Consider the following 19,033-nt stretch of genomic DNA (forward strand, 5'->3'; position numbering starts at 1 on the left):
CTGCATGAGTTTGCCCAGCAGTTCCTTGTTTAACCATGCTGGTCTCCAGGCTCCCTTACTTGATTTCCTACCCATTGGGACGCTCTGATCCTGAGCTTGAAAGAAGTGGTCCTTGAATGCTGACGAACTATCTTGAGCCCCTGTACCACCTAGTACCCTTTCCCATGAGACTTCCCTTAGCAATTGATTGAAGAGGCCAAAGTTGGCCCTTCGGAAATCCAGAATTGTGGCCTTGCTAGGTATTCTATTCCTCCCACACAGGATCCTAAACTCCACCATCTCATGGTCACTGCAGCCAAGGCTGCCATTGACCATCACCACTTCAACCAGACCCTCCTTGTTGGTGAGTACTAGATCCAGCAGCGCTCCTCTCCTAGTTGGTTTGTCCACCATTTGCATTAAGAAGTTATCAGTGCACTGGAGGAACCTGCTAGACTGTGAATGACTGGCTGTGTGAGTCTTCCAGCAAATATCGGGGTAGTTAAAATCCCCCATGAGGACCAAGGCATGTAGTTGAGAGGCTGCATTCAGTTGCCTGTAGAAAGCCTCATCAACTCCTTCATCCTCATCAGGAGGTCTATAATAGACCCCCACGACTGTATCACCTGTACCAGCCTGTCCCTGTTTCCAACTCTTTGAATCTAGAAGGTAAAGGAAATCTTCATCATGAGCAGACCATCATTACGCACAGCTTGACTTAAAGGTGCAATCACAGTTTCCCCTCATTTTCCCCTAGTTTGCCCTGCTGAAGGGCAAAATCCTTCAGCCAGCCCCTCCCCCCCCCAATATCTCTGGTGCCTGTGCTGGTGCTTGTGCTTGATTCTCATTGTCAGCACCTTCAGCCCCATTATTCACAGTACCCCTTCTCTAGGGAGCTGCCATCAAATCCAAATCCTCCTCTGCATTCCGCAGACGTTTAGTATCCTATGGTGCACAAAGAGCAACAGCATTTAAGCGACTTTCACTGTCTTTCTCCAAGGACAATACAGACAGGTCCTGGAGTGCAAAATTAAAACTGCAATCCTTTTGCCGTTCCAGATGATATCTCAAAGTGAAACACATTTCTGCATAAGATACTTCATCCCACTTTCCTTCTCCTCTCAAGGATAACATTCACCTCTGACCACCGCATTTTAGCAGAGTCTCCTGAGTAACCAAACCCCTCGGGGGTCCACCACTTTGTTCCAAAGTCTCCTGAGTGACCGAACCACGCGGGGGTTCACCGATTTGTTTCCAGTGTTGTGAAATGCAACCCAATGGGGATTTCTTCAACCACCCCCATGGAGGCAGTGGTTCTGACCTCCACCCAGATTGTTACAAAATGCAACCCAGTGGGGACCTTTTCAGGATGCCCCCTTTGGAGGCAGTGGTACCCATGATCCTGACCTCCACCAAATATCAAAATCCGGACGACCAAAACTAAACAGCCTTTTACCCACCGCGCAGGGCGTCCCTCTGTGCCTTACGTGGAAAGAGACCAAAAAGGATGCCCTTTTAAAGAAATTAAATCAAGGTCTCACCAAGGTCCTGAGATTGGTTCTGGGTTTCAGGAAAACTCCCCCAATGCTGGCGTGAAGGTCCCAGAGACTCCCCAGATCCATGGGAAACACGGCTGAGTGTCCCTGTTCAGGATTGTTACCATCAAAGTCAGTCAGAGAAACTCTCTAAGGCTCAATTTGGAGTTTCAGAAAGCAGCATTCTTTATTGCAGCACTGGGCGCACACGTAATCATTTCACAAAGGTGAGCACACCCGGTACTTGCCGACAGCAGCTCTATATTTAGCATAGTCATGCGTATTCACAGCTTTTTCAGGAACTAGTTATAATATTTGCATCCTGGTTACGCATGCGCTTTCTTGCTGAGTGGGCACCGATAGTCTTCCTCTGTGTTTACTGAATGACCTCAGTGGTTGCGCACGCTCGCAATGTCCTAGTGCCCAGTTAGCAGTTGGCATGTCCTTGCTTCTGCTCTGTTCCAGTCTCGCTCCACGCTGGGCGCCACTCTGCTATCCTGAAGGCTGGCATCCTTGGTGGTATTTACTGTCTCCTTAGCTGGTATCAGTCCCATGATGTTCCTTTCCCCATCAGCCAAACATTCCTTTCTCTCTACACATTAGTAAGAACAGTTTGGCCTATTCTACTATGCTAAAGGCACACGCACTATTGTTGGTTTAAGTTTTAAAGTTACAACACAGTGAGCACAGGGACGCGCTGGGGTCATGGGGACAGGGTGACCATAGGGATATGGTGGGTCACATGGGGACCATGGGGACACAGACATCACAATGACCATGGAGACATGGGACCACAGGGTTGGCTGATTCTGGAACACCCCATGTTCAGGTGTGCAAGGCCACAGAACCCCACAGAACCCTTCACCAGAGGCACATGGAGACGACAACTGCTCCTTGGAACACAAGCTACCGGTGGAGGAGGCAAGAGCAGCTCCTCTGGTGGTTCCGATCTTGGTGCCTGGGCACGCAGCGGGGCTGCTCTGACACACTGTGACATCACCTGCCACACACTGTGACGTCACCTGCCATGCACTAGGACATCACCGCTCCCACTGCTTATATTGCATGCAGTGACTCCCCAGGGCAGTCACTGTGCAGAGACGACTCTGAGAACTTCCCAAAGCAGCACCTGCAGCATCCTCGGGCAGCATCCAAGAGGAGGGACCTTCTGCACTGGCAGTGCCAGCATCCCCAGGTGCATCAACCCTACACGATGGCGCAAGGGTTCATGGGGAGCTTCCAGCCTCTCTCTGGGAGTCCCTGTTCCAGAGGCACCCACAGTTCCTCCGGTCGCTGCAGCCCTGTCTTGTCGTGGGAACTGGAGCAGTTCTTTGGTGTGAAGGGTTTGAAGGCTGCCTGGGCAGGCAGTGGGGCTGGTGCTGGCCTCAGGGCTGAGCTCTCATCCCCTGGTCAGGCAGCGGGATTGGCGCTGGCCTCAGGGCTGAGCTCCCATCCTCTGTTCAGGCAGCGGGGCTGGTGCTGACATCGGGGTTGAGCTGCCAGCCCCCTGGGTGGTGTTTTGGCTGAGATAGAATTAATTCTCTTTCCTGTAGCTGTGTTCTGGCTTTATTCTGGCAATAACACTGGTAACACACTGATGCTTCAGTTGTCGCTCAGTAGCTCTTACCCTGATCAAGGACTTTTCAGTCTCTCACGCTCTGCAGTGAGGAGGGGCACAAGAAGCCAGGAGGAAGCAGACAGGACACCTGACCCAAACTAGCCAAAGGGGTATTCCATCCCACAGCACGTCATGCCCAGGATAGAAACTGGGGGAGTCACCCTGAAGGGATGGGATTGGGTCAGGCTGGGTATCGCTCAGTGGGTACTGAGCAATTGCATTGGGCATCACTGCTGGTTAGTATTATACTCTCTCCTGTCTACTTTTATGCTCTGTTCCTTTTAAACCACAATAGCTCTACAGGAGCAAAGTTTGCTGTACAGCTCTTCATAGTGATTTTAGTGATAGAAGATTTTACCTTTTCTGTTGTTGTTGCTCCAGGTTTGGTTTTTCACTTCTTTTCATGACTTTGTTCTTGCATTTTTAAAGAGCTCTGGCTGGTGGGTGAGTTATTTCTCTCTCTATAATTCCTGCGGGTTTCCAACCCGCACCTTGCTCCTTCACCTGCTGATTGCCAGGTTTTCCATGTGGGTCCTTCTCTCTGTGTGCGTCCCATGCCCATTCCAGGACCGTCGCATTCCCGTCAGCAGCCTGGCAGAGGTGCGGAGCGGATCCTGCTCCCCAGCTCTCTGTGGTCACAGTTGTGGTCGCTGCCGTTTCGCTGGCACGGGCAGATTCTCAGTCTGCAGCTGAGGGTTGCTTTTCTGTGGGGGGGTCTTGTCTGGGGCTGGGGCAGGGTGGGGGCTAGCTCCAGAGGTCTCTGCTGTCAAGTCTGGCCATAGGACCACGTGTTGAGTTGGTGGGATTTGTGCTCACAGGAAATAGTGCACAGTGTAGGGAACGCAGGAATCTGGTTTGTTTTCCACGCGGATTAAAGTAAAAGGAAGCACTTGATGGGATGGAGCCATCCATTTCTTGTGAGGTTGCGGGATGAAGGATGCTGTGAGCGTGCGGGGTGCAGGGGAGCCCAGCATGGCTGCTGCGGGGCTGGAGGTTTGTCTCTTACTGAGACTGACTCTGCGGCTCTAGCAGCAGAGGGCAGAGGCTGGTCCCCCCACGGCCACTCCTGGAGCACCCCTGGGTGCCCAGTGCCATGGGCACGATGCTGCCGCCATCACAAAGCCGTGGTGGTCGCTGTGGAGACACCCATTGTGACGGGGCCCCTACGCTGAGCGTGGGCTCTTTAAGGAGCCAGAGCCCTGCAGGAACCAGTGCAGAGGAGACCCCTCCCTCGGGAGGCTGCATTTCCCGTGGCTGCCCTGAGCATAGAATCATAAAATCATAGAATAGTTAGGGTTGGTGCAGAGAGAAGCCCTGCTCTGCAGCACATCCTGCTCCTTATCTACACAGAGAAACCAAGAGAGTCCTCCTGACAGATCCCATGGACTGTCCGAGGCAGCAGCTTGAGCAGATCCCTCCAGGAACTGCAGCTGCATTGCCCTGCACCCAGAGCCTTACCATGCACAGGGCTGGGAAGGTTTCTCCTGCAGGGAGCTCTCAGCATCCTCCACTGCCAAGTGCCTTTAAGCTCTCTGAGGCTCGCAGGTCTCCCCTTGCTCCCAGCTCATCAGGAGAGGCCCAGCCCAAGGTGGTTCTGCCTCTGCCCCACTGGGCTCCCTCCAGGGCTCCCTGGACGCCAGAGGAACACCATGGGAAACAGCCTGAAGCAAGCCCTGCTGTTCCCTCCCTCAGCTGGCAGACACACTGCCTGCCTGCAGTGTCATTTCTCTGATGAGAGATGCAGTTTGGTGTAAACAAAGTTTCTCAGAATTACAGAATCATTTAGATTCAAAAAACACCCTCAACATCAACTCTTAACTCTCTTAACCAAACACTGTCATGTCCACCACTGACCCATGTCAACAAGTGCCACATCTCCATGTCTTTTAAAGGCCTCCAGGAATGGTGACACAACCACTTCTGTGGGCAGCCTGTTTCTTGTCCCATCATTAGGACAGCCAGACAAACACAGGCTGGGATCTCCTTTACCCTTGCTGATGGAGTGGATTCACCCTGGTTAGCTGAGGCATCTCCACCTAAGTCTGTAGGCCTGGGGCTGGAAGGGGACTCAGCTCCCTCCCATGAACACCACAAACCCACAGGAGGTAGGATTCCTCCTGCCTCTGGTCAGGTCTTCCTTGAAAAGGCACCTACATGAGGGAGCTTTGTCTCAGCATTAACATTGACGGGGGCCAGGAGTGACGTGTCTGGGTGCAAATCTCTGGTGACATTTGGCATTACAGGGCTGGTCAAAGTTACGTGCAAGTTATAGAGACAGGCCAAAGATACGTGCAGGCTGATATAGAGACAAGACAATGTTGTTGGGAATATTCTTGTAAGTGCTCAGAGGCTTCAGGCATCAGTTGCTATCAGTGATGCCAGGTCTGTCCTTTCTGCCACCCTGCAGCTGCAGGCATTGAGTGAACACAAAGTACATCACTGCAGGGTCTTTACTCACTCCCTTGATGATTCAGCTAAGGAACAGCCCAAGCATTTTAACTGTGTGCTTGGCTACATCTGGCTTTCAGAGACAGCGTCCTTTATGCACAGCGATGGGTCATAGCAAATCTCAGACAAGCTCAAACAGGAATTGAAGAGCACCAGGATGAGATGCTCCTACTTCAGGAACAGTTAAAGAAGAAACAAGATAACGCAGGACCACCACTAAATAAAGCAAGAGTACATGCAGGTAGATCTCAGATACCCTATCTCCTCATTGCCTCAGTTACCACCAGCAAGATCTCTCAGGACTTTGTGCTTTGAGAAGGGACCCTGGATGGGAAAGGGAAACAACCAGCACTGGATGGGGATCAAGTCAGGGGTTAGGGTCTTTGCAGACTACAGCCTTACCAGTCCATGAGACCAAATGGGCAGCATCCAAGGTGCTGAGAGAATGTTTTTCACCAGGACCTGCTGGTCTGTTGCTGTCCCAGGAGAAAATGCACTGGACTCTGTGAGGCATCATTTAAAATGCTGTTCCCTAGATCTAGCTCTGTAAGGAGAGAATTGTACAGGTAGTCTCATGTCCCTTTGATGGCTGGAACCCCAAGAGGCGTAGCATGGAGACAAGAAGGATGAGGAGGGTGGATGCCCCCTGCATGAAGGGGAAACTTGGATTTCTGGAGGTTCTCTGTGTGACAGGGAACAGGTTGGGTTGCCTTTTGTGACTGAGGATCAGAGGAGTGGATAAGAGGGACATTGTGCTCACAGTTACAAACTACTTGCTCAGGGAGGGGAAACAGAAAAGGTCTTTTGTCAGCAGCTGAGGAAGCCTCCAGGCTAATGAGCAGGTACCTTGCTGGTAATTGCCCTGGCAGTCCCTGGCCATGCAAAGCAACAGGGTGCAACAGTGTGGAGGGTCATGGCACAACCGGTTAACACAGGTGCAGGGCAGGCCAACAAGGGTGATGCTCCCCTGGAAAGGCTGCTCAGGATGTGATCATCAGTGTCAGCCTTGGCTGTCATGAGCATGCAATAGTGGGGACTCAGATGCTAAAGGGCATGAGGAAGGCCAGCAGCAGAGAACAGACTGGACTCACTTGGGGACAATTCCAGGAGTTTCCATGGGAAGCGGCTCTGATGGTGAAGGAGCCTGAGCAAGTCTGATAACGATCCCTGAGCCTGGAATACCTGGAGGGCTTCGAAGGTCCTCCAGGGCTTTTGCCACCTTCCTGAATGTCGGTCAGGCTCCTGAGGGCTTTAGCACAGTTCCAGAGCACCTGCGCATTCTGGAATGGCCCGTGTTATTCCGCAGCCTTGCCAGAGCCTGCTGAGGCCTCTGCCTCCATCTAGAATGCTTGAGGAGATTCTGCAGGGTTGGTGCAGACTGCCAGGGCCCTGCCATGTTCTGCAATGTTGGGTGTCCTTCCAAGCGTGCTGGTGGAAGCACTTAAACTCTGTTTAAGTTTGAACCCATTGCCCCTTGTCTTATCACTACAGTCCCTAATGAAGACTCCCTCCCCACCATCCTTATAGTCCACCTTCAGATACTGAAAGGCTGCTATGAGGTCTCCACGCAGCCTTCTCTTCTCCAGGCTGAGCAGCCCCAACTTTCTCAGCCTATCTTCATACGGGAGGTGCTCCAGTCCCCTGATCATCCTCGTGGCCCTCCTCTGGACTTGTTCCAACAGTTCCATGTCCTTTTGATGTTGAGGACACCAGAACTGCACACAATACTGCAAGTGAGGTCTCACGAGAGCAGAGGAGAGGGGCAGGATCACCTCCTTCGACCTGCTGGTCACGCTCCTTTTGATGCAGCCCAGGATACGCTTGGCTTTCTGGGCTGCGAGCTCACACTGCAGCTGGCTCATGTTCATTTTCTCATTGACCAACACCCCCAAGTCCTTCTCTGCAGGGCTGCTCTGAATCTCTTCTCTGCCCAACCTGTAGCTGTGCCTCGGATTGATCCCATCCAGGTGTAGGACCTTGCACTTGGCATGGTTAAACTTCATAAGGTTGGCATCAGCCCAACTCACAAGTGTGTCGAGGTCCCTCTGGATGGCATCCCTTCCCTCCAGCGTATCAACTGAACCACACAGCTCGGTGTCATCGGCAAGCTTGCTGAGGGCGCACTCAATCCCACTGTCTATGTCACTGAATAAGATGTTGAACAAGGTCGGTCCCAACACCCATCCCTGAGGGACACCACTCGTTACTGGTGTCCAGCCGGACACTGAGACATTAACCACAACTGTTTACATACAGCCATCCATCCAGATTTTTATCCACCGAGTGGTCCACCCATCAAATTGATGTCTCTCCAATGTAGAGACAAGGATGTCGTGTGGGACAGTGTCAAACGCTTTGCATAAGTCCAGGTAGATGACATCAACTGCTCTACCCCTGTCCATCAGTTCTGTAGCCCCATCATAGAAGGCCACTAAATTGGTCAGGCAGGATGTCCCCTTAGTGAAGCCATGCTGGCTGTCACCAACCACCTCCTTGTTTTTCATGTGCCTTAGCATGCCTTGCAGGAGAATCTGCTCCAAGATTTTGCCAGGCACAGAGGTGAGACTGACTGGTCTGTAATTCCCTGGGTCACCCATTTCCCCCTTCTTGAAAATGGGGGTTATATTTCCCTTTTCCCAGTCATCGGGAACTTCACCTGACTGCCATGTTCTTTCAAATATGATGGACAGTGGCTTAGCAACTTCATTTACCAGCTCCTTCAGGACCCATAGATGGATGTCATCAGGTCCCATGGACTTGTGCACGTTCAGGTTCTTAAGATGGTCTCGAACCAGATCCTCTTCTTCAGTGGGCCCAAGGTCTTCATTCTCACAGTCCCTGCTTCTGCCTTCCAAGACTTGGGTGATGTGGTCATGGACTTGGGGACAGTGAAGACTGAGGCAAAGAAGTCATTAAGAACCTCAGCCTTCTCCAAATCCCGGGTAGCCAGTTCTCCTACGTTGTCCCTAGCCTATCTTTCATTTGCAATGTAACTATAGAATCCCTTCCTGTTATGTTTCACACCTCTAGACAAGTTTAATTCTAACTGGGCCTTAGCTTTCCTAACCTGGTCCATAGCTTCTCAGACAACATCCTTGTATTCTTCCCAGGCTGCCTGTCCTTGCTTCCACCTTTTATAAGCCTCTTTTTTCCTTCGAAGTTTCCTCAGCAACTCCTTTTCCATCCAGTCAGGTCTCCTGGCCCTCCTGCTGCACTTCCTTCTAGTTGCGATGCAGCACTCCTGAGCTTGTAGTAGGAGATCCTTGAATATCAAGAACAGCCTTGGACCCCCTGCCCTCTAGAGTTATATCCCATGGAACCTTACTAAGCAGGTTCCTGAAGAGGCCAAAGTCTGCTCTCTTGAAGTCCAGGGCAATGAGCTCGCTGCACGCTCTTCTCACTGTCCTGAGGATGTCAAATTCGACCATTTCATGATCGCTGCAACCAAGGCTGCTCTGGAGCGTCACATTTCCAACCAGCCCTTCCCTGTTGGTGAGCACGAGGTCAAGCATGGCACCTCTCCTTGCTGGCTCCTCTATTACTTGCAGAAGGAAGTTGTTTTCCACATAATCGAGAAACCTCCTGGATTGCTTGTGCTGGGCCGTACCGTCCCTCCAACAGGTATCAGGGTGGTTGAAGTCCCCCATGAGAACAAGGACCTGTGAGCGTGAGGCTGTTCCTATCTGTCTGTAGAGTGCTTCATCCACAGAGTCCTCTTGATCAGACGGTCTGTAACAGATGCACACAGTAATGTCTCCCATAGCTGTTCTCCCTTTAAACCTGACCCATAAACTCTCTGTTGACTGCTCACCTGTCCAAAGGCAGAGTTCCATGCTCTCCAGCCATCACAAAGCCGTGGTGGTCGCTGTGGAGACGCCCATTGTGACGGGGCCCCCACGCTGAGCGTGGGCTATTGAAGGAGCCAGAGCCCTGCAGGAACCAGTGCAGAGGAGACCCCTCCCTCGGGAGGCTGCATCTCCCGTGCCTGCCCTGCGCATCCAGGTACGGGTTCTTTGACTTTGCAATCCTCTTTTAGTGTTGGCTTGAAACACATGGTGGGTGCATGCTCTAAAGGGAGGAGAAGCTGTCAGGAGATGTGCTGGTGCCATCCCAGCTGTAGGAGCAGGGGATGGGTGAGGAGGAGGCGCTGGGCTCGTTCATGTGCTTGGAGCTGAGCTCTGCCTGCAGAGGTGCTGGTGGCGAAGCAGGAGCCTTCTGTGTGCAGGAGCTGCTGGTGTCAGAGGTGCTGAGAAGGTGTCAGGGCAGGAGCAGCCCCTGGGCAGTGCAGCTGCTGGTGCTGTCCCTGGGAGCTCAGCACAAGGGGACCTGCCTGGCTCCGGCAAGGCCCGCGCAAGCCCCCCGGGCATTGCGGAAGGCAGGAGGGGTGCCGCGGGGCTCTGGGAAAGGCCAGGCCAGCGCCGGGCATTGCGCAAGGCTCCAGTGCTCTGCTGGGCTCTGCCAATGCATTCTGGAAGGTGACAAAGGCCCTGGCAGGCGCAGGCACAGCCCAGAAGCCCAGCGGGCATTGCGCAAGGTGGGAAGGAGCTGGTGGGCTCTGGGCACACCTGGGCAATCCTGACTGCGGCAATGCCCGCGGGAGCCCCTCTGCTCCCCCAGCAGCAGGGCCAGGACAGGAGCTGTTGCTGCGCCTTCCCTGCCCTTGGCAAGCACTGCCCCAGCCCCAGCAACACTGGGGAGCTGCGCTTCCTGAGCCAAGGAATGCTGCTTCCAGCTGCGTGCCCATACAAAGAGCCCAGCTCCAAGAGTGCAAACGTCCAGCCCCTGCTGCCACAGCAAAGGGGCCAGGACAGGGGCAGTGTTGAACCCCAGCCGGGAACTCAGCACCAGCAGCCGCTCGCTCAGCACCCGGGTGGGATGGGGAGGAGAACGGGAACAGTGTGAAACCCACAGGTGGAGATGAGAACAGGTCAGGAACTGAAATCAAGCACAATGTAATATTAGTGTTATTGTTATTAACAAGAATGGAAAGAAGAAGGGGAGAGATACAGAACCAAAAGGGGAAAGAAAAGACCTATAGCGAGCAGTGATGCCCAGTGCAATTGTTCAGCATGTTCTGAGCGACACCCAGCCTGAACCAAGCAGCAACTCATCCCTTCAGGACAGTTTCTATGGCCTGAGGTGTCATGGGCCCACTGGACTGAAAAGCATTTATATTAGTGTATAATTTATAATAGTTATATAGATAGACAAGCATTTCTATTAGTATAATAGATAATTTAGTTACATTCTATTACAATATTATAACATTATAAAAATCAGTGAGGGTTAAAATTAGGGTCAAGAACAGGGATTTCGTGTTTAGGGTTTGATTTATGCCACGGCATCACAGCAGGGGGAAGACAAGGACCTGAATGGTTTGGGGGATGCCAATGGTGTTTCGGGGGCTCTGGGGATGTTTCAAGGTGTCCTTCAGAAGTTGTAGGAGTGGTTTGGGGTTATTTTTGAGTTGTTTCACAGGTGTTTCTGGGTGTTACAGAGGTGTTTTATGGTGGTCCACTAGAGCAGGTTGCTCCAAGCCCCTGTGTCCAACCTTGCCTTGAACATTGTCATTGACGGGGCAGCCACAGCTTCTCTGGGCACCCTGTGCCAGTGTCCCACCACTGTCACAGGGAAGAATTCCTTCCTAATGTCTGATCTAAATCCCCCTCTTTCAGCTCAAAGCCATTCCCCCTTCTCCTGTCATTTCACACACTTGTAAAAAGCCCCTTTCCAGATTTCTTGTAGGCCGTGTTTAGAAATGGGCAGATTGCTAAGATGTATCCCTGGAACCTTGTCTTCTCCAGGCTGAACATCCCCAGCTCCCTCAGCCTGTCTTCGTCTGCAGGTGAAGTTGTCTGGACACGAGCTCCAGCCCTTGGAGCATCTTTCTGTAGCCCTTCATAAGCCCGTCATTGTAAGATCTTAAAAAAACCCCTCTCCTCTGCAGATGAGGGGGTTTCCTGCTGGAGGCACCACCGAGTACAGCACCACCATAGCCAGATCCTGGGAGGCGGAGGAGACGGAGAGGGGCTTTAGGTAGGCAAAGGTACCAGTGCTGACAAGCAGGGAGAGCACGGCCAGGTGAGGGAGGCCCTTGGAAAAGGCTTTGTGGGGTCCCTGCTCAGAGGGGATCCTCAGCACAGCCCTGAACATCTGCACGTAGGACCCCACAATGAAAACATAACAGCCAGATGTGACACAGGCACTAACCAAAAGAAGCCCCGTTTCCCTGTTTTAGGTATGTGAGCAAACACTTGGGTGACTTCCCATCTGCTTACCAGGCTAAGGACAAAATGAAGAGCCTTCACATTTCAGGGCAGGCCTGAAGTGCAAAAGGGCATTAATTCAAGGGAGAGTTTTTATTGGTTACTGTTCACTGGGTGCAGTTGTCCTGCCCCTTGTTTGGCTGGAAATAAAGACAGCTCCAGTGACAGTATGTCAGGGCACTGAGAGCTTTGGCTGTCAGAAGGTATTGCCAGCCTACTGGCACAAAAAGGCAAGAAGGAGAAACTCTCTTGAGTCGTGCGTGCACCTCTTTTGATTACACAGCTGATCTGTTCATTTGGTTTTAACATCTCAGCAACAATCTGGATCTTTTGATTCGCTCGAGATAAGTAAAAGAAATAATTCTAAAAATCTTCTTGACCATTTTTCCCCTCTTTCTTTTGGAAGTAGCACTTAAAGGCTGGAGTTCAGATTTATTCTGAGCCGTGTTTGCACAAGAAGCCTTCTTGTGGAATAAATCTGAGTGTCTTAGAGTCCTTCCTACGATTCCATTTCTGTTTTCATACATTTGTGTTTACAGAGCATTAAGCCTATTCAGGAGGGAGCTTCTGCCTTTTACCACCTCACCTCATCAGAATCTTCACTTCTGCAGAGTGCAAACCTCTGTCTCTGTATACAAAGAGGCGAGGATCTTGACTTCAAACTGATCCAAGAAGCAAACTAAATAATCCCAGCCTTCTGGCTAGGCAAAAGTCATTTCAATTTCCTAACAGAGGAAAGCAGCTGCAAGTCTACTGCCTGAGCAGCATGGTCTGAGCGGTTTCTTTGAGGTCACTGGGGGGCAGTTGTGGGTCTGGAGGTCATTGGGCAGTAGTTGTTGGTCTGGGGAATCACTTTGGGGTCATGTGGGCGGCACTTGTGGGTCTGGACGGTCACTTGGAGGGCAGTTGCAGGTCTGGGGTATCATTTCGGGGGCAGTTGTGGGTCTGGGTGGGTCACTTGGAGGGCAGTTGTGGGTATGGGGAGTCACTTGGGGAGGATGTGGGTCTGAGGGATCTCCTTCGGGTAACTGGGGAGGCAGTTGTGGGTCTGGGGTGTCGCTTTGGGGGGCAGTTGTGGGTCTGGAGGGTCACTTGGGGGGCAGTTGTGGGTATGGGGGGTCACTTGGGGCGGATGTGGGTCTGAGTGATCTCCTTCGGGTAACTGGGGAGGCAGTTGTGGATCTGCGGTGTCACTTTGGGGGGCAGTTGTGGGTCTGGAGGGTCACTTGGTGTCACTTGGTGCTGTCCTGGTTCAGCAGTAGCAGTCAGTTTTTCTCCTTAGTACCTGGTGCAGCGCTGTGTTTTTGACTTTCAGCCTGGGAACGGAGCTGATAACACCGATGTTTGGTCTGACCAAGGACTTTGTGAGTCTCAGGCTCTGCCAGGGAGGAGGGGAAGCCGGGAGGAAGCAGGGACAGGATACCTGACCCAACCTAGCCAGAGGTATTCCATACCGCAGCACGTCATGCCCGGGAGGTAACTGAGAGTTACCCGGAAGGGCTGGATCACTGCTGGGTGGGGGTGAGTTATCGGGCGGCGGGTGGTGAGGTGTTGTATTCTCTTCCCTTGTTATTTCCTTTATCACTATTATTATTGGTGGTAGCAGTAGTGATTTGTGTTATACCTTAGGTACTAAACTGTTCTTACCTCAACCTGTGGGAGTTACATTCTTTCAATTCTCCTTCCTATCTCTCTGGGAGCAGGGGGAGGGAAAGAAGTGGGGGGAGAGACTGTGTGGCTGATTGATGGCTGACTGGGTTTAAACCACGACAGTTCTTTTTTGGTGCCCAACGTGGGGCATGAAAGGTTGATGGGTGGACCACTCGGTGGATAAAGAACTGGCTGGATGGCCGCAAACAAAGAGTTGTGGTCAATGTCTCAGTGTCCGGCTGGACACCAGTAACGAGTGGTGTCCCTCAGGGATGGGTGTTGGGACCGACCTTGTTCAACATCTTATTCAGTGACATAGACAGTGGGATTGAGTGCGCCCTCAGCAAGCTTGCCGATGACACCGAGCTGTGTGGTTCAGTTGATACGCTGGAGGGAAGGGATGCCATCCAGAGGGACCTCGACACACTTGTGAGTTGGGCTGATGCCAACCTTATGAAGTTTAACCATGCCAAGTGCAAGGTCCTACACCTGGATGGGATCAATCCGAGGCACAGCTACAGGTTGGGCAGAGAAGAGATTCAGAGCAGCCCTGCAGAGAAGGACTTGGGGGTGTTGGTCAATGAGAAAATGAACATGAGCCGGCTGCAGTGTGAGCTCGCAGCCCAGAAAGCCAAGCGTATCCTGGGCTGCATCAAAAGGAGCGTGACCAGCAGGTCGAAGGAGGTGATCCTGCCCCTCTCCTCTGCTCTCGTGAGACCTCACTTGGAGTATTGTGTGCAGTTCTGGTGTCCTCAACATCAAAAGGACATGGAACTGTTGGAACAAGTCCAGAGGAGGGCCACGAGGATGATCAGGGGACTGGAGCACCTCCCGTATGAAGATAGGCTGAGAAAGTTGGGGCTGCTCAGCCTGGAGAAGAGAAGGCTGCGTGGAGACCTCATAGCAGCCTTTCAGTATCTGAAGGTGGACTATAAGGATGGTGGGGAGGGAGTCTTCATTAGGGACTGTAGTGATAAGACAAGGGGCAATGGGTTCAAACTTAAACAGAGTTTAAGTGCTTCCACCAGCACGCTTGGAAGGACACCCAACATTGCAGAACATGGCAGGGCCCTGGCAGTCTGCACCAACCCTGCAGAATCTCCTCAAGCATTCTAGATGGAGGCAGAGGCCTCAGCAGGCTCTGGCAAGGCTGCGGAATAACACGGGCCATTCCAGAATGCGCAGGTGCTCTGGAACTGTGCTAAAGCCCTCAGGAGCCTGACCGACATTCAGGAAGGTGGCAAAAGCCCTGGAGGACCTTCGAAGCCCTCCAGGTATTCCAGGCTCAGGGATCGTTATCAGACTTGCTCAGGCTCCTTCACCATCAGAGCCGCTTCCCATGGAAACTCCTGGAATTGTCCCCAAGTGAGTCCAGTCTGTTCTCTGCTGCTGGCCTTCCTCATGCCCTTTAGCATCTGAGTCCCCACTATTGCATGCTCATGACAGCCAAGGCTGACACTGATGATCACATCCTGAGCAGCCTTTCCAGGGGAGCATCACCCTTGTTGGCCTGCCCTGCACCTGTGTTAACCGGTTGTGCCAAGACCCTCCACACTGTTGCACCCTGTTGCTTTGCATGGCCAGGGACTGCCAGGGCAATTACCAGCAAGGTACCTGCTCATTAGCCTGGAGGCTTCCTCAGCTGCTGACAAAAGACCTTTTCTGTTTCCCCTCCCTGAGCAAGTAGTTTGTAACTGTGAGCACAATGTCCCTCTTATCCACTCCTCTGATCCTCAGTCACAAAAGGCAACCCAACCTGTTCCCTGTCACACAGAGAACCTCCAGAAATCCAAGTTTCCCCTTCATGCAGGGGGCATCCACCCTCCTCATCCTTCTTGTCTCCATGCTACGCCTCTTGGGGTTCCAGCCATCAAAGGGACATGAGACTACCTGTACAATTCTCTCCTTACAGAGCTAGATCTAGGGAACAGCATTTTAAATGATGCCTCACAGAGTCCAGTGCATTTTCTCCTGGGACAGCAACAGACCAGCAGGTCCTGGTGAAAAACATTCTCTCAGCACCTTGGATGCTGCCCCTTTGGTCTCATGGACTGGTAAGGCTGTAGTCTGCAAAGACCCTAACCCCTGACTTGATCCCCATCCAGTGCTGGTTGTTTCCCTTTCCCATCCAGGGTCCCTTCTCAAAGCACAAAGTCCTGAGAGATCTTGCTGGTGGTAACTGAGGCAATGAGGAGATAGGGTATCTGAGATCTACCTGCATGTACTCTTGCTTTATTTAGTGGTGGTCCTGCGTTATCTTGTTTCTTCTTTAACTGTTCCTGAAGTAGGAGCATCTCATCCTGGTGCTCTTCAATTCCTGTTTGAGCTTGTCTGAGATTTGCTATGACCCATCGCTGTGCATAAAGGACGCTGTCTCTGAAAGCCAGATGTAGCCAAGCACACAGTTAAAATGCTTGGGCTGTTCCTTAGCTGAATCATCAAGGGAGTGAGTAAAGACCCTGCAGTGATGTACTTTGTGTTCACTCAATGCCTGCAGCTGCAGGGTGGCAGAAAGGACAGACCTGGCATCACTGATAGCAACTGATGCCTGAAGCCTCTGAGCACTTACAAGAATATTCCCAACAACATTGTCTTGTCTCTATATCAGCCTGCACGTATCTTTGGCCTGTCTCTATAACTTGCACGTAACTTTGACCAGCCCTGTAATGCCAAATGTCACCAGAGATTTGCACCCAGACACGTCACTCCTGGCCCCCGTCAATGTTAATGCTGAGACAAAGCTCCCTCATGTAGGTGCCTTTTCAAGGAAGACCTGACCAGAGGCAGGAGGAATCCTACCTCCTGTGGGTTTGTGGTGTTCATGGGAGGGAGCTGAGTCCCCTTCCAGCCCCAGGCCTACAGACTTAGGTGGAGATGCCTCAGCTAACCAGGGTGAATCCACTCCATCAGCAAGGGTAAAGGAGATCCCAGCCTGTGTTTGTCTGGCTGTCCTAATGATGGGACAAGAAACAGGCTGCCCACAGAAGTGGTTGTGTCACCATTCCTGGAGGCCTTTAAAAGACATGGAGATGTGGCACTTGTTGACATGGGTCAGTGGTGGACATGACAGTGTTTGGTTAAGAGAGTTAAGAGTTGATGTTGAGGGTGTTTTTTGAATCTAAATGATTCTGTAATTCTGAGAAACTTTGTTTACACCAAACTGCATCTCTCATCAGAGAAATGACACTGCAGGCAGGCAGTGTGTCTGCCAGCTGAGGGAGGGAACAGCAGGGCTTGCTTCAGGCTGTTTCCCATGGTGTTCCTCTGGCGTCCAGGGAGCCCTGGAGGGAGCCCAGTGGGGCAGAGGCAGAACCACCTTGGGCTGGGCCTCTCCTGATGAGCTGGGAGCAAGGGGAGACCTGCGAGCCTCAGAGAGCTTAAAGGCACTTGGCAGTGGAGGATGCTGAGAGCTCCCTGCAGGAGAAACCTTCCCAGCCCTGTGCATGGTAAGGCTCTGGGTGCAGGGCAATGCAGCTGCAGTTCCTGGAGGGATCTGCTCAAGCTGCTGCCTCGGACAGTCCATGGGATCTGTCAGGAGGACTCTCTTGGTTTCTCTGTGTAGATAAGGAGCAGGATGTGCTGCAGAGCAGGGCTTCTCTCTGCACCAACCCTAACTATTCTATGATTTTATGATTCTATGCTCAGGGCAGCCACGGGAAATGCAGCCTCCCGAGGGAGGGGTCTCCTCTGCACTGGTTCCTGCAGGGCTCTGGCTCCTTAAAGAGCCCACGCTCAGCGTAGGGGCCCCGTCACAATGGGCGTCTCCACAGCGACCACCACGGCTTTGTGATGGCGGCAGCATCGTGCCCATGGCACTGGGCACCCAGGGGTGCTCCGGGAGTGGCCATGGGGGGACCAGCCTCTGCCCTCTGCTGCCAGAGCCGCAGAGTCAGTCTCAGTAAGAGACAAACTTCCAGCCCCGCAGCAGCCACGCTGGGCTCCCCTGCACCCCGCACACTCGCAGCATCCTTCATCCCGCAACCTCACAAGAAAGGGATGGCTCCATCCCATCAAGTGCTTCCTTTTACTTTAATCCGCGTGGAAAACAAACCAGATTCCTGCGTTCCCTACACTGTGCACTATTTCCTGTGAGCACAAATCCCACCAACTCAACACGTGGTCCTATGGCCAGACTTGACAGCAGAGACCTCTGGAGCTAGCCCCCACCCTGCCCCAGCCCCAGACAAGACCCCCCCACAGAAAAGCAACCCTCAGCTGCAGACTGAGAATCTGCCCGTGCCAGCGAAACGGCAGCGACCACAACTGTGACCACAGAGACCTGGGGAGCAGGATCCGCTCCGCACCTCCGCCAGGCTGCTGACGGGAATGCGACGGTCCTGGAATGGGCACGGGACGCACACAGAGAGAAGGACCCACATGGAAAACCTGGCAATCAGCAGCTGAAGGAGCAAGGTGCGGGTTGGAAACCCGCAGGAATTAGAGAGAGAGAAATAACTCACCCACCAGCCAGAGCTCTTTAAAAATACAAGAACAAAGTCATGAAAAGAAGTGAAAAACCAAACCTGGAGCAACAACAACAGAAAAGGTAAAATCTTCCATCACTAAAATCACTATGAAGAGCTGTACAGCAAACTTTGCTCCTGTAGAGCTATTGTGGTTTAAAAGGAACAGAGCATAAAAGTAGACAGGAGAGAGTATAATACTAACCAGCAGTGATGCCCAATGCAATTGCTCAGTACCCACTGAGCGATACCCAGCCTGACCCAATCCCATCCCTTCAGGGTGACTCTCCCAGTTTCTATCTTGGGCATGACGTGCTGTGGGATGGAATACCCCTTTGGCTAGTTTGGGTCAGGTGTCCTGTCTGCTTCCTCCTGGCTTCTTGTGCCCCTCCTCACTGCAGAGCGTGAGAGACTGAAAAGTCCTTGATCAGGGTAAGTGCTACTGAGCAACAACTAAAGCATCAGTGTGTTACCAGTGTTATTGCCAGAATAAAGCCAGAACACAGCTACAGGAAAGAGAATTAAATCTATCCCAGCCAAAACACCACCCAGGGTCTGGGTGCTCAACACCGATGTCAGCACCAGCCCCGCTGCCTGACCAGAGGATGGGAGCTCAGCCCTGAAGCCAGCGCCAATCCCGCTGCCTGACCAGGGGATGAGAGCTCAGCCCTGAGGCCAGCACCAGCCCCACTGCCTGCCCAGGCAGCCTTCAAACCCTTCACACCAAAGAACTGCTCCAGTTCCCACGACAAGACAGGGCTGCAGCGACCGGAGGAACTGTGGGTGCCTCTGGAACAGGGACTCCCAGAGAGAGGCTGGAAGCTCCCCATGAACCCTTGCGCCATCGTGTAGGGTTGATGCACCTGGGGATGCTGGCACTGCCAGTGCAGAAGGTCCCTCCTCTTGGATGCTGCCCGAGGATGCTGCAGGTGCTGCTTTGGGAAGTTCTCAGAGTCGTCTCTGCACAGTGACTGCCCTGGGGAGTCACTGCATGCAATATAAGCAGTGGGAGCGGTGATGTCCTAGTGCATGGCAGGTGACGTCACAGTGTGTGGCAGGTGATGTCACAGTGTG

General features: G+C 52.5%; 1 protein-coding gene across 1 annotated transcript in view; it reads right to left on the minus strand.

Annotated features, from left to right (window-relative positions):
- Nucleotides 1-867: 867 nt before the first annotated feature.
- The window catches only part of LOC308228559 (olfactory receptor 14C36-like), a gene marked incomplete at both ends in the record, with an annotated part of 48,615 nt that continues 30,449 nt past the window's right edge, over nucleotides 868-19,033 (minus strand). Inside the window, 2 exons of the mRNA XM_080631939.1 lie at nucleotides 868-924; nucleotides 17,801-17,896. Of these exons, the coding sequence (XP_080488065.1) occupies nucleotides 868-924; nucleotides 17,801-17,896 (153 nt within the window). The remainder of the gene's footprint in view (nucleotides 925-17,800; nucleotides 17,897-19,033) is intronic.

This window comes from Psittacula echo (genome assembly GCF_963264785.1).
Source record: "Psittacula echo genome assembly, chromosome: 19".
Taxonomy (NCBI): Eukaryota; Metazoa; Chordata; class Aves; order Psittaciformes; family Psittacidae; genus Psittacula; species Psittacula echo.